This window comes from Pleuronectes platessa, chromosome 8 (assembly GCF_947347685.1).
Source record: "Pleuronectes platessa chromosome 8, fPlePla1.1, whole genome shotgun sequence".
In the NCBI taxonomy this organism is placed as follows: domain Eukaryota; kingdom Metazoa; phylum Chordata; class Actinopteri; order Pleuronectiformes; family Pleuronectidae; genus Pleuronectes; species Pleuronectes platessa.
This window is the reverse complement of record NC_070633.1, coordinates 6,613,758-6,629,799: the sequence shown is the minus strand read 5'-3', so window position 1 is coordinate 6,629,799 and position 16,042 is coordinate 6,613,758. Positions and strand designations below refer to the sequence as shown.

General features: G+C 39.7%; 1 protein-coding gene across 1 annotated transcript; it reads right to left on the bottom strand.

The window, feature by feature from the left end:
• Positions 1-11,119: 11,119 nt before the first annotated feature.
• LOC128446243 (uncharacterized) lies at positions 11,120-12,998 on the bottom strand. The gene is made up of 3 exons (XM_053429237.1): positions 12,831-12,998; positions 12,428-12,579; positions 11,120-12,317 (listed from the first exon to the last, which is right to left on the bottom strand). Exons 2-3 carry the CDS (start codon positions 12,500-12,502, stop codon positions 11,667-11,669), a joined length of 726 nt encoding a protein of 241 aa, XP_053285212.1. The 5' UTR covers positions 12,503-12,579; positions 12,831-12,998; the 3' UTR covers positions 11,120-11,666.
• Between the last annotated feature and the right edge of the window lie 3,044 nt (positions 12,999-16,042).

Sequence of the window (16,042 nt, the reverse complement as noted above, 5' to 3'; positions counted from 1 at the left end):
AGACGCGTCATCCATCTTTAATTACCGTCATTGATAGTGACACTATACCTTAAAAGAACACAATTTGCTTACTTCCTGAGAATGAGATCAGGAAATCAATATTGAACTCAGGTCTGTTGTTTAGCACAGAGCGGGATGTAGGATGTGTTTAGCCCAGTTTAGAAAAGACACAGAGGACTCAGAGTGAAGTAGCGAGCCAGCTGTGTGCACAGCTTCCTAAATACTTGTTGTCACAGTTAGTTTTCCTAGATTCACCATGTTGCCAGTGCAGACATGGCCAAAACTGCGGTAGATGGATTAACTGGTTTTCGAGAAATAATTAATGCACATAATTTCCCCTTAAATCACAAGTGTTTCAGTTTTATATTTGTTTTGTACAGATTAATGAAGGAGATGGAGTTGGCTTCTTAGCTTGTAAAACATCATTTTTTTGTTCTTCATTGTTAAAAGCTGCCTTGCCTATTCCGTGACTGGCTCTCTAACTTCTGACTATGGTCTCCCCGGCTGAAGACTCTGGTCATGCACAGTGTAGTGATGGCGAGGTTAGCAAATTGTTTTATTCCAAACAAATGAAATGATGCAAAGAAAGGCTGTTCTTTCTTTTTTTCAGGTAACTTTGTACATATGTTCGATTTGTATTTCAATATGGAAAAAAGATCCACTGTTGGCTGACATTCAAGAAGGATAACTACAAAACTTTCTTGCACATAAGAGTTTTACACACCTGTTGCTCCCTTACAGTCGCTGATTTAAGAAATTAAAAAGGAGATAACAGTTGAAGTTTTGATTCTTAGTGGGAACAGAATAAGAAACCTTCTTTGGGAGCTTTATCCCTGAAACCATCTGAGACTAAATTACTTCAGATGGTTTAAATTTGAATCTGAATGTGACCTACATGTGAACTGTAGACCCATGTGTACAGAGGGAATCCCTACACACCGAGTCCTGCTCCTTTCAGTGCTGTGGTGAAGGAAACATGATCAGCCTTCCCTCATCTCTTTGTCTCTTTGTCCTTTGTGAGACAACACATGTGACTGCAGCTGTGCACTCTGACACCTTTAACTGCACAACAATTCCAACAATTACCACTTGGCTTTGATGGGATAACTGAGTTATGTGAATGGTGTTGTGGAGCTGTGCCATATGTTTCTGTTTAATGAAATTTCCTTCATTATCTTAATAATGTCCGTCCCTGTGTTGCCGGTGATTTACGAGCACATGGCCTCATAGATTACCATCAGCAAGTGGCTTCTGAAGCTGCTGTAACTGCTACACAGAATGCCCTCCTGGGTGTTGTATACATAGCTCATATACAACAATTAGCAAAGCAAATGTGCTGCGTCAAAAGTTTTCTTCAAAACTGCTGCTGTGTGCACAACAGTTGAGAAAGGTAATCCATTAGTCATAATCACCCAATCAGACTGTTTTTAGACAATTTTATTGGGTTTTGTTGTCATTTGTTTCTCTTTGATTTCAGGGACATATTTCTGTCCATCCTTTATCTTGTAATCTTGCTTACAAACATACAAACCAACCACCAAACAGACAGGTTTGAAAACAAAACCTTCTTAGTGGAGGTAATTATACTCAAGTCACTACTAAAGGGGACTTCATGGTGCCATCTATAGTACGTGCACCACATTTGTACAGGCTGAGCAGTGCGTAAAGACATGTTAATGTTTGAATGGTCAATCGTTTAAAATAAGGGAGTGCCCTACATATCCCACTTATATATCAAGCAATGGCAAACTCTGGCATAGTTACGTGTGGTATTTTACACAAATGTTAATTTATGTGCTCTGTCACTATCAAATCTACCCAATAAGTCCAGAAATCTCAATCTGTGTTTTTGTCTGTATTTGTCATCTTCATAAAATCCTCTAATTGGCTTCATACTTTGAACCACTATTGACCCGTGCTCTGTAGCCGCGGTGGCTGGAACTCATCAACACAAGTTAAATTGTCGTTTATGAACACAGTGCAACAATGATAACTGATTCTTCAGGTCGGGGTTCTGCACACTGAGTCAAGCTACACTGAACTTTGAATAAACAGGTGAACAGCTCTTTGTGCATCAGTGCTGGCGTCAGGGTTCAGCAGTTTGCCACCAGCATTACCACAGGCCAAGCTAACAGCCTTCTCTTAACTGACACAGAAACATATAATATAAATATATATATATATATAGAGAGAGAAATAAAACTTCTACCTTGAATTAAACGTATTTTCTGAAGCATGAATGGCACTGCACAAAACTCTTATCCAGCCTTTAAGAAAAAATATCTTCGCCACATGATTTCTGCCTGATGGACTCTATTCCCCTGTTCCTGACTGTGACACTAATCAAATTCACAGCTCATGTGTCAGTCTCTCATTTCCATACTAATGCACTGCCCTACTGACTGAAGCTGTTTCTTTGGTGACACTGCCAGTACAAAACTGCCTCGACTGCTCGACAGAGGAGATGACTGCTGTTGTAGAGTTTTGTTATTCCAATGAAGTGGTTTGAAATTGAGTCAAACCAAAACGGCTATTCACTGTCATCTTACAAGTGGCTGTGAACCTTATAATGATGCTTACATTGACATTTCTCAATATTCAGACTTTTTTCGGACCACGATCTTGTCCCAGAGTCTGTTAACAGAGAGACAGCGAGATGGGTGAAACCCTACAGGTGGATACAGTGCAAGCATCTCACCAGATAGGTGCAGGCCATGATAGTCCCATTATATCAACCCACACATGCTGTGAGGACATGGCCTACATGGTCCAGCGGAAGTTATTGTACTGGTGTATGTGAGAGAAAATAAGACTGACAGGGCTGGCTTCAACCATTTAAGCTCCTGGTCTCGACAAAGAAAGAAAGAGAAAAAGAAGGCTACAGAGAAGGTGATAGAAAAATTCAAAGAGACAGAGAGAGAAAGGAGAGAAGTAGGAGGTGACTCACCACACATATACTGTATTCTCTCTCTGGTGGGAACTTGCCCTGTGAACATCTCACTCTGCTCCCTTGTGTATGAGGCTCTTGTGCTCATGTCAGTTAAGCTGCATGCCAATTTTTTTAATTTTTCCTCCATCTTACAAGGTCACATTGTGGTTCTTTTACATTGCAATGTATTCCACAAACCACCAGGAGCTGAAAATGCATCCTGTGGAAACACTGTTTACCACACTGGGGCAGGTAATATCAAGTGTAATGATTAAGGTAAAATTATATTACATATCATTACATTATGTCGGATTTGTTGTGTCTTTGGCCCTTTGTTTTTTGATCAGTTACAATAACATATTCAACCAAGTAAATAACTTAGACCTGTGAGTGTGGTAAACATTTTTTTTTTTTTTAAATGTACTGGCTGTCATTAAGCCAAAAGTTAAACAAGACTATTATAACAACTTACTACAGAGGTAAAAAGTAAGTGAGAAAGTGAGGCCTTCTACATTGTTGATACTGGAAAAGTGTGCTTCAACTATGGCAAGAAAAGTAGCTCAATGTTGAGCATAAAAACAATGGACACGATGGAATTTCTCCTCACAGGAAGATTAGGTAACCTGCCAAACCCTTTGTGTGGTTGATGAAACTAGAGAAACGCTGTATAAATGCATGTCATAACTCCTCTGCTGTATACCTGATTATACCTCTTTTGAGTATTAATAGCATTTAAATTTATTTGTCAAATAATGACTGAATACATCTTTGGGATAAGGATCAGACAGAGAAAGCAGGGCTACGTCAATGTGATTCTAGGATGTTCCTCTAAGCCAAATTAATCACAAGTCAAAACAACTGCGGAAAGTTTATTTCCAACAGGAAGCCCACTGGTACAACATTTGTTTTAGGGGTCATTATTTAGCCAAACAGAGGTGGAACTGGCACTGCCAGCCACCAGCTGCATTGCTACTTTTATGAATGAACTTTATTGCCAACATTTGTTAATTTTATGAGGTCCTCTATATTTATTATATATATGCAGGCAGCAGATACACAAACACAAAGATAGAGAGAGAACAGCATTGTCCATTTTCTGTTTTTTGACGATCAGCCGCTCCTTTAGTAAAAACCACTAATGCACATCTATAATTTGTCAGCCCAGTCTGTTCTGATGATGTGAAAGCCAAATGATTAACCTTGATAGAAATAATCTATAGTAGCCAGTGCTGATGATACAAATCATTACTGTGTTTACTTTTAGCCTTTTTAACCTTTGCATAATGTTTCTAGTAATGGGATTACAAAAGCAGCACTGCATAGAGATGAGCAATTTCTGTGGCTTGAGCTGTACACTAATTTAACACTGCTGCTGTGTGGGACAACTTCATAAATGGGATACAGAAACATCAAGGTTACATCATTTCATAAATTTCAGTATTTTTCTTAAATTATTGTGTTTCCATAAACTTTTGCTTTGGTGAATAATAAGGGTGAAGTGCATCATGATACATATTCTGTGATGAAAGTTCTGCAGTTGGGGGCCCTTAAAAAAACTGAGGAGGAAGATACAACATGATAGTGTGAGTAAAAGTAGGCTTTCTTCTGCTAAAGTGTTGACATGCAATTTGTCACATTTAGTTTTTGTTTTCATTTCAGCCAAGAAAAAAAAACAACAACAAAAAAATGTACAGATAGTGTTTGTCTGTGTACATTTGGTACAAAAGTTATGGAATATTGTTATTTGTAGTGCATTTTCTCCCCATTTGTCCAACAGCTATAATAACCTGATCAGACTATAGAAGTGCAGTGTCAAAAAACTGTAATAAACAAGCCCAACTTTTTCACAAGTGAATACTTTCCTTGAGATATATCCTTTGACAGAGTGCTGTCAAAAACAAATGCTGTTTGCAGTTGTAAAACTTTTCTCATCAAATTTAAATACAGTTTTCAGAAAAACTGCATCAGAGGATGTGAATTTATGGACATTTCCATCCATTACTTTTTTGTGAATATTAGAAATTAGCTTGAGATTAAGCAGTAGTGATGCTAATTCAAAAAGTTAATGTGATGTTTTGCGTGTAATTTACAAAAAATACTTGCGTTAATGATAACAGGTGCAAACAAGCATGCTGTTGAGCTACAGCAAAGAAGAAGAACAAAAGTAAAGATAGCTCATAATAAAACTTCGGCAAAAAAAATAGGTGTGGGGCCAGTGAAAGAGATGCCTCTGACCAATATCAAGCAGGAGGTGCAGTTCACTTTCTATCTTCCTTGCTCACCACAATAACTGCAGCCTTGTCTGAGTAACGCTGTGCCGATTAGCACCAACCTTTCCAACATATTCAATATAAATGCAGTCACAATCTCTGCAGCAATTTTTTTACTCCTCCAAATATTTTTAGGCAATCGGGCATGAATGCCCGATATTGCATATTCATTAAGGCAAATTAACCTTTAGTAGATCAGGGCCACACTGTCTTTGTTTCTTGTAGTAATTCAAAGACCGCATGGCTGATGTTTTCCAATTCTGTCATTTCGATATCTGCTCCAGGAACGCTAGACATTTCAGTCATATGATATATCGTTTATTTTCTCAGTTATTAGCTGAATCAGGATCCATTTCACTTCGCCATATGTACCGTGTATAGATACATCTCTTTCCCCGCTAACAACAACAAAAACATTTACATCATGGTGTTTTACAGTGCAAATTGAAGATAGCACTGAAAACGGCTAAATACAAATGCACCTATTGCATTGATGTTGCACCTGAATCAACAATTGATTGTTCAACACATCACCATTTTCTGTCAGAATGGCAAGACACAAACCATTAGCTCAGCATTACAAACACTGACATATCACATTTGTTTCTTTCCTTAATTGCATTTGTTTGCTGGGGAACAAAAGCTTCTGAGAATTCATTCACAACACACCATCTGCTTCTCAGTTAAGAAAAGTGTCAAGAAAAGCCTGCGGTTGTGGGAGCTTCAGCTTTAGTGTCTTCTCCTTTTAGAAACAGTTAATTTAAATTAATTGAACTGATTCAATTTGAATGATCTGAGGAGTCACTTTACAAAACATAAACAAAATGTTGATCACATCATCTCAGTATGTTTCCCTTCATTCTGAGCACCCGGTACAGCTGCTACAACACACACACACACACACACACACACACACACACACACACTCTGTGTCTACACGAGTGTGTGTATACTTGTGTGTTTATGAGAAGTGTTAGAGCATTGATATTATGTTTCTGCTTAATAATAGAAACTAATCTGCATTAGACCTTACATTGAGCCTCCATGGTTTTTATCTATATTCATAACTCCATGCTACTCCCATATCACTGCAAAAATAATCATTATTTATAACATTCATTTCAAATGCACTCAATTATTCACCTTTGCATGACATATTTAACACATGATATTGATGCTTATGAAACATTTAGACTGCCGCGTGTCCCCATGAGGACATGCAATCATGTGTGTGAGCAAACGGGGAATTGGTTTGTGTTTCTTGTGCATTTCATATGTTGAGTGTTTAAAAATGGTGTGTGATGTAGCACTGCATCCAGTAGTGTTTTTTCTTGTTCCAGATCCTGCAGACCGGAAACTAATCTTTGTATTTGAGTAGTGAGCAAAGAGACTGTGTGGGTGTGAAAGAGGGAAAGATCATCATGCTGATTACACAGATTGTGCCACTGTGCCATTAAACAGCATAATGCTATGTGTCATTAGACAGCTTTAAGGGACAGTAACAAGGAGACAGAGGGGGGGGGGGTTAGCAGATTTAATGATGCACACTGTTGGTCAGTGACAGCTTGGTGTTGAGAGCTGCATACATCTGCCTTGTGCTGTTTATTAGACTGTTTGGCCATTGCCTGATGGAGCAAACTTACTTGTGTTATTTGAACCAAATACACATTTCTAAACAGAGAAATGTTGAAATCCTAACATTTTAATTTGATTTCATGGATTTGAAGTGTCCACTGACCTCCAAAGAGCTTTAATGTTTTTTTTCTTAGATTTTGTATCTAGCTCTATTTTCTGTGTACCCAGTGTTATGAGTTTAAAGCAAGGCCAAATGTATCTCATCCAAGATTCTCAGCAGTATCTATCTCATTTTTGAGACTCAGTAACATATTTATATAAAACATGCAACCCCATTATTCAAGCCGACGATAAATATATAGACAAAAATCCCTGTACCCGCATTGATGAAAGGTTAGCGTTACAGCTACTGGATGAGTCACAACAAAAAATGCTCTTACGATAAAGTTTGCTGGAGTTTGCTCAGACAGAGGCTCAGTTTGCGCTGAGAGACATTACAACAGATACCACAAAGTTGTATTATGTTGTCAGGGTTAAGCGGCAACATAACTCCCACCTGTGTTTTTACCATGCACAATTTTGTTTGAAAGCTAAAAGGTGTTGGCCCCCATGCAGTTTCAACAGGACGGGAACCGGCTCGGCCATCGCCAACTAGCTGCCATGAGCACCAGCAGGACATGCAGGCTGCTGTTTATCCAGGATACAATATCTGTGCGGCATTTTCTGTGCGACACGGGGGCGCAGAAGAGCATTTTGCCTGCATCACGAGTGGATATGCCGACTGACAGGCACGGGCCCTCGCTGCAAGGGTTCAAATAGTTTTATAACAGTGTGCTAAGATCTGTACCACTGAGAGAGAACTACAGAAGGACTGATTACAAACATTAAATTCTGCCCAAAAAATTGAATAAAGGAATACAATCCTTTTAAAGCTGGATGGAATTAAAGTGTAAAATGAACGTAGGCATAATTAAGACCTACTGAATGTATTGAAGACCTAGCACATAGTATTTGAACAAATCTAAGAATTTTTTAAATGTACATGAAAACCCTTAGTTCCAGCCAACACAATAGAGAGATCAGTAAACCATTATATGACCCCCCAACCACAGACTCAGAAAGAGCGTCCATTAAATTCGGGGTCACTGTCATTGCTTACTTTTTCTTTCTGCTGTGAACTTTCTTGCCCTGTCACCAGCTCTGCTTTAGTGCAAAATTACTTAACTTTGTTCAGGTACGATGTATCTATTACACCTGGTTAACTGTCCCTACAAGCCATTTCAAAAGAGATGAAAGACAATCAATCCTCTTTTATTATCCCTGTAAACCTCTGCCAGCCGCCGGATCTGCTCAACTCCAGGACGCATGCTGTGTTACTGGGAATTATTGCAGATTTATTTTGGATGCTATGGGGGCGGGACAAGTTTATATTCACACACACATTCATACAGTGCATCTATTAGCAGCACGTTCTTGTTCTATTAGGGGCATTGCACAAAAACACTTCGTAAATATTAGTTATGTATTTGTTATGTTTTCTGAAACTATTTTGTTTCGGTGGGGTATTAGATGGAGACTTTATTGAATACAACTGCACTTTCACATTGAGTCTTAAACTACTCTCTGTGATGCACGGAACTCCTTTTCTCTGGAGGAGGTGCAGACTTTATCCGCCTGGCAACTTTAACACTACTTAAGTCTCCTTAAGCCCATAGACAGTCAGGAGAATTTGATGTGTGAACACAGCAGGGGATCCGCCACTGGCTGAACTGCGAGCAAATGGGTGGTGGTGGTGGAAGGTTGATGATGCAAGCCATTCACATAGAAAACACAGACGAATGGTACAAGAGAGTTTGTGCTGTTAAGAGCTGACGATGGGGTGCTGTAAACATGATCTTGTGATCTCTACAGCGGAGTTAATACTTCACGTCCTTCCTTCCGCTGCTTCACCCAGATGCTCCACCTGTTGCCAGAATAATGCAGAGGATGCATTATTGTTAACCGGTCTGTACAGAGACTCTCCTGGTGCGTGGTGCACCTGTGAAAGGTACACTGCAGGTGCTCTGCTGTTTGTAGTGAGTTACGATACCATTTCAATTATTACTTTAAATGTCAAAAAATGTGGGTTGAATCATTCTTCCATCCCTTAGTTCTGTCACTTAAACTTTAAGGGTTGTTGGGTAAGCTGGAGCCAATCACAGCTGTCACTAGGCGAGGGGCGGGGAACACCCTGGACAGGTCGCCAGGGCATCACATGACTGAGACAACCATTCACATAACAACCCAAAATGCATGCAACCTCCAAACAGAGAGACCCTCACCAAACTGAGAGTTGAACCCAGAACCTTTTGCTGTGTTTCTTGGTTGTTGAATCGTTTGAAATGTATTCTATGAGACTGTTTGCCCCCACAAATGTCCCTTCTCTAACCAATGATACAATGACTTTATAGATGAGATAAAACCAGTGGCCGTACAGATCAATGGCAGTGAATGAAGCCCCTGTCCAGATCAAACTTGGATTTCATGCAGTGTGGGACGTTAATGATGCTTATTTCATTCTGTCTGGTCCTGCCCAAAGCCCAGCATGACTCTGATACATTAATATGAATAATAATGATTCCCTTCAAATCAGAGCCCCTCAGGTTCACTGTGAATAATTTCTACCAGTCAGTACTGTGCCAGCCGTCTCATATGGATGCATGTCACGTCAGCATACTATTAAATACATTACATACAGAATTGTTCCAAAGTAAATCATCTGTAGAGGAGGCCTCCCTGAAATCCCACCACTGGTCCAACAAATAGTCCAACTTCTGATCTATCAGCAAACTAAAAATACTATAAGTGGCACTGCAGATATCACCAGCATTCCCCTGTTTCTAACTAATCTTTTTACCTCAGCGCCATCCTCTCCTTATTAGTAAACTGATACAGCTCCTGGCACAGGATGACAGCCGATAATATAAAAACAGCCACTCTATCCCCTAGAAATTATCAACCGGCACTATTTCAGTCGCTGGCACTAGAGTGCCAGACAACCCAGTACAAACAGCTAAATACGGACTCCGCAGGGATACCATAAAAAGACAGAAGGTAGTCTTGTTCCAATGATAGCACAGCGTCTGAATATTTTTAATGCTGAAAGTTAAAAACACAACTCCTGTTTAATTTGCTCCCACAGCTCCATTATTCAGGGCAGTAGGGAAACACCAATCCCAACTAGGTTCCTAAATATAAACTAACTCCCTATTTAGAAAGTAACGTAATGAAGTACGCAAACTCCGGCCCATGTTTACCAACATTTTGAAGAAGGGACAGACGCAGTAAAGTGAGGTGGTGAATTGAAGCAGATTATTTCACTATCGTTGCTTTTAAAACTGATCTTTAAGCCCCTTTCAATTGTAAAATATAGGAGTAACGTCAAAGAATTAGAGTTTTGTTGATGCAATGTATCATCTCTACAGCAATTTTCTATCACAGTTTTCAGAAGGCCACATTTGCTGCATTATTCTTCATTCACAGAAGTGCATTCACCCAGTACCCAAGGTTTTCTAAGAGGATTGTGATAACAGTACTGTCAGGTTTAGAACTTGCAGGAAACAAATAGTAAACCGAGGTCGAAGCTGGTAGAGATAATTAGAGTTGAATGAACAAAAACAGGGTGTGAGTTTTAGTTGGTGAGCAGCAGGCAGGCAGACAATCATCCAAATTCAACAAACTCCAAAAAGCAAAAGGAAAAAAAAGGGAAACAGCAGGGAGCAAAACTGAAATACTAGGACATCTAAGGATGTGAACAAACAGTGACAGTGGAGAGCGATGAGACCCTTACCAGGAAGCAGGGACATTGGATCTGCAGAAAATCAGCCGGAGGCAGGACAAGGTGATTAACTTCAAAGTAAAACAGGAAGTAATGAATCTAAATGCCCAAAACAAAAGCAGAAAAAATAACTGTCCAAACTCCCAAATATAAAAGACCGAAGTTCATGTTGGATATTAAAAGCTCCACCAAGTCTATAGATTCAACAATGACTCCTACAAAAAGATTCATATAGACAATTAAAAGTATCTCAAAAGGCCTATGACAGTCTCTTAACATGGGCCAGTGCACCACCATTATACCCCCTAAACCACTTCCACCACCTTGTTACAGTTTTTTCCTATCGTTTTCGGTCATGTACCCATACTATGGTCACTTTTCCCTATCACTTAACACAGTGGGCTTTAGAGACACACACCTCTGCATATCTGTTAACCTTTGGTGCAAAATGCACTACAACAACCACACCACAAACAATGCTGCCATAACTTAACACATGTTTCCTCTCAGAACACTATGACCTAAAAAACACTAACAACTTGAAGCATTGCCAATTGCATATATAAAATGTTGCTGTGTCCTCCAGTTTGGCATAGATTTCCTGTAGTGTTGCATTGAAAAAAAGAGAAAAAACACAGACAAACACTTCTTTGGACTACAGTAATAAAGTTTGTAATATTACAGTATGACAATCCAAGCCAAGTATCTGCTGACAGTGTTCATATGTCGGTTTACCTCCCACAAAAGACGTCACAATTGAGTGTGGTAAATGTACTGTAATTGTAAATACAGTAAATACTGTAAGTGTTTTATGAGAAACTGAGAATAACAATTTTCAGTTTTTGTAATGCAAATTACATACAGTAAGTACGTAATATATGATCCAGAAACAAATCACAAACACAACAGTTTTTTTCACTGTGCTTTACTTTTTGGAGATTTTGTCACAGTGCAAGTGTTACACAAAACAGAAAATACATTACAAAGTCAAAAAATGTGTTCTAACAAAAAATGCAATGCACAAAACCTGCACATACTGTATATTACAGTAGCCCAACAGTGGCGCAGAATTGGGCTAATCCCTCCTATCCTCCGCATTTGGCCACAAATTTTCATCTACGTCGCAACGTATGGTTTCTCTTGCCATACAACGTGGATAAAATCTTTTGGAATGCCTTATCCAGGCCTGGATATCTTCTGGGGCTATGTCCATACACCCAGCAGCCATTGCCTCTAATAGGGACATCTGGTCCTGAGGGCGGTGGTCATAGACCTTCCATCTCCACGCCGAAAAGAATTCCTCGATGGGGTTGAGGAAAGGAGAGTAAGGCGGAAGGAAAAGTGACATCATTCTAGGATGCGCCGCAAACCACCCTGTGACTTGCCGGGAGTGGTGAAAGGCCACATTGTCCCATACAATTACATACGTTGGTAGATTCTGCCTGTCTACCTCTCTTGCTGTGAGCCTTTCGTAAAGCTCATCTATGAAGGCAATTAGGCGTTCGGTGTTGTATGGGCCTATGCCGGCCTTCTGCAGCTGCAGTCCATCGTTCGAAATTGCTGCGCACATGGTGATGTTCGCACCCCTCTGGCCTGGAACATCTATCGTGGCCCTTTTCCCAATCAGGTTCCTTCCACGGCGACGTGTTTTTGCCAGGTTGAAGCCAGCCTCATCCACAAAGATGAACGCATGTTCATTCTCACTGGCTTCAAGTTCCATGGCTCTCTTCAGGAAATTAGAGAATACACAAGATACCATAAGACAAAAATGGCATAGCTTACAGTTTTGTGCAAAATCACAATCAACATGACAGTGTGTCCTGTGTTCAGTCTTACCTGGACGTATTGGTACCGGAGTTCCTTTATCCGCTCAGAGTTCCTCTCGAAGGGGACAGTGTAAAGCTGCTTCATTCGAATTTGGTGCTTTTTCAGCACTCTGGCGATGGTCGTGGTGCCAACATTCTCAATGTTGGCAAATACACCAATGTCTGCAATGATGTTTGCACAAATTTCTCTTAGCCTTATACTATTGTTAGCAATAACCATTTGCACTATTGCATTTTCTTGTGGCAAAGTGAATTTTCTTCCCCTTCCACCTGAGTGGGGCAACCGTTGGGTCCTACAATAGTGAGTCAGACACAAATGCACTGATACGTCAGGAGAGTTTTGGAGACTTCTCACATCACATTACTACTGTTACAAACACATCAGTCAGAATGCTGTAAATACTGTATAGTACCTGTTAGTTTGTGTGAAAACCCTCACGATTGATGCCACCGTTGATCTTGGCAAGTTCGGCTGAACCCTCAGACCAGCTTCCCTCATGGACAGACCATGATTGATTACATGGTCGATGACAGTTGCTCTGATTTCATCAGATACAACTGTCCTTGCTGCTGCTGCTCCTCTCCCTCTTCCTCTACCTCTTCCTCTACCTCTTCCTCTTCCTCCTACTCCACCTTCACCTCCACCTTCACCTTCACCTCCACCTTCACCTCCACCTCCTCCTCTTCCTCTGCCTCTTGCTCTTGCTCTTGCTGCATCCATTTTCCTATACCAACTACGTAAAGAAGTCCAAAGCAAATGCCAAAGAAGGCCCTTTTTCAACGAGGCACAAATTACATGTAAAACACCTGAGTAGGTCTTTAGCTGAGTAGGTCTTTAGCTGAAATGACCACCAGGTGTTTTGCATTGCAAAACTTATCCTCTGTGTTTTGTACAGATCATTGTATGTAGTGTTGCTTTTACGTAAAAAAAGTAATTCCATGCCAATTCACCAAGAACTATGGTGCACAGGGGGAAAAAAATCTAAATTACTGTAAAATAAAATAAAAAAAATCTAAATTACTGTAAAATAACTCTAACCCTAACCCTAACCCTAAATATTTTTTCTTATTCAAACATGTAACTTCATTTGTCTGTCCAAATGCAGCATCTTTCCATCTACAGTGATCTAAATTACTGATAAGTTAGGTTTTGAACAGAAAGTTCACTGTTTTGAACAGAGTATCTAAACATTGGTAAAATATGCTGTAGTTCCACAGCGTTTTGCCGGTAGTGAACATTGACTGGGGCAGGTATCCATGAAATTTGGAAGAAGGCGTCATTGCCAGCATTTGTATCTTAGCATAGGGGCAAGTAACCACAGTTTGGTTCACATGGTCTACTGGTATGCTCACTGTGTGAAGTGTTTAGGGAATGTGAACATGGTTTAGGTAAATTGCCTAAAACGATAGGAAAAAACTGTAAAAACTCAATGTATCAACTTTATCCTAAAGGGCTGGTACTATAACTGTTATAGTATCATTGTTAACATCATTACGGCATCATTTTTGTAGTAATGTTAATATTATTATCACTTGAACAGTAAGATAGTGCTATAAAGATGTTCCTGCTCTGTCTCTCTTCTCCCTCCCCCCATTTTTCTACTCTCAACCCACCAGGTCGAGGCAGATGGCTGCTCACCCCAAGTCCGGTTCTGTTGGAGTTTTCCTCCCCGTTATAAGGAAGTTATGTAAGGCCTTGAAAAATTGAATTGAACCGAACTGAAGGTTGATGCACATTATGTTGAATAAGGCTACAGGTGAGTCTCGTCCTGTTGGCCATTTTATTCCAGTGCAGGCCTTAAAGGGATAGTTCACCCAAAAATATTAATTGACACATTATCTACTCACCACTATGCCGATGGAAGGGGTTGGTCAAGTGTTTAAGTCAACAAAGCTCACTGCACACAAGCTCTCACCCAAGGGTAGCATCGCTGAATAGCTGTAGTTACTGTAGCCAAGTCTTGCTGATGTGTGACGCTGTCACGAGTCATATTTGAATGTCAGGGAGTACAGACACTTGGATGACACCACACCAGTGTATTGAGGCATTTCATTTTTCTTTCTGTTGTTTTCAGATGTTAAAAGAAGGGGTCCTTTGTTACTTCACTTGTATTGATTTGGCTGGAACGCTGTTTACCCCTGGAACTCCAAAAGTGTTTTGTGGACTTTTCACCTCTCCATCGGCATAGTGGTGAGTTGACAATGAGTACATTTTCATTATTTCGGTGAACTATCCCTTTAAAAGTTACCAAATTTAGTGAACACCAACATCAGCAAAATCCTCAACTCTTTGAACTGAATGCAAACTCAGTACCTCTAGACTCCTGAATGTCATGAACAATTACTTGTGCTGCCGGCCATTCACCAAGAAGGTAAGCCACGTATTGTTTTTGCCATTTGTTGGTGGATTAAGTGAATTATCTGTAGCTATATGTAAATTTCATTTTACAGTTTTGCTATGGCTGTTTACCCTTACTTCTACTTGACTTAGTACATAGACCTGATTACTATTGACCTTCTCATATATCTCTTGAAGAAAGCAAAAGCATAACAATTCGTAAACTTCTTTACTATTAATTCATTCAGAAAGGGGATTGTTGGACTCCTTGTATCTTATAAGGCTAAGGTGTTTCAAGTGAATAGGTCTTAGAAATGCAATAATTCTTTTGAAGTTGTTTGTTCGAGAAAGAAACCTGTAAATGTTGTATTGTTAAAAAAGGCTCCTTGTGCTTTAACAGAATATGTGTGTGCTCCTTCACTCGTCATATTTGATTGTAGATGCATTCAAGAAGTTTAAAATACATTCATTTTTTTAGATAGTTTCATCTCTGAAGTTTCGAGTGTATGAACCCAAATTAATCAAAGTGATGGATAGAGATAAAGATAGGAAAAGACAACTATGCTTATACTCTTATCTGTTTTCAGTTTTGTCTTTCCTGGTACACAGAAGAAATGCCTTCAACTCCCTGCAAACACACCAGCATGTCACACAGAGGGCAAAACGCTGAAACTCAAAGGTTCAATTCAAGTGTATCATGTTTGTAACTGATGAATTAGCTGGTTCATTAGCGCCGCGTTCCCCTGCTGCGAGTCTCTGCACGACTCAGAGGTGAAGGAGGATAAACACTCTCTGAGCAGCTCAAAGTAACTTTTACTGAGTGAAAAAAAGTCTCTTCTAATGAGTGCAGGGAAAACACAGAGGTGAACAAGATTGGGTGCAGAGTTTAAAGTCTTTTTGAAAAGCAAATAAAAGGGAGTTGGGGGCTGAGCACAAATATACCGTTTCGCTCCAAATGATCTTGTGTTCCCTCTCTGGTTTGCTCACTGTTGTTTGTTCTGTGACTTCCTTTATTTGAAACTTGCATCTTTGAGAAAAATGCAACTAACACTTTAATTTTAGGAACATTTTGCGACTGCTATGATCTAAAACCATGGACATACTGTTGCCTAATGAATTTACGTATGTATTAAAAGTAAATAAAGCACAATTTCAGTAATATGAGATGTCTGTGTGTCATTGACAACTGTCAAATCGACAGTATATTGCAATAATTTGTTGGGGGCAATATCTACTGCCAGTTTTCTCATTGAACTGGAGGGATTATGAATTATTATGAATAAGCTA

Bases quoted from the DNA above. Each gene is read 5' to 3' on its own strand.
- LOC128446243 (XM_053429237.1), bottom strand. From the start codon at position 12,502: ATGAAGCAGCTTTACACTGTCCCCTTCGAGAGGAACTCTGAGCGGATA. The intron at 12,318-12,427 runs GTAAGACTGAAC...AATTTCCTGAAG, and splicing joins TCCGGTACCAATACGTCCAG to AGAGCCATGGAACTTGAAGC.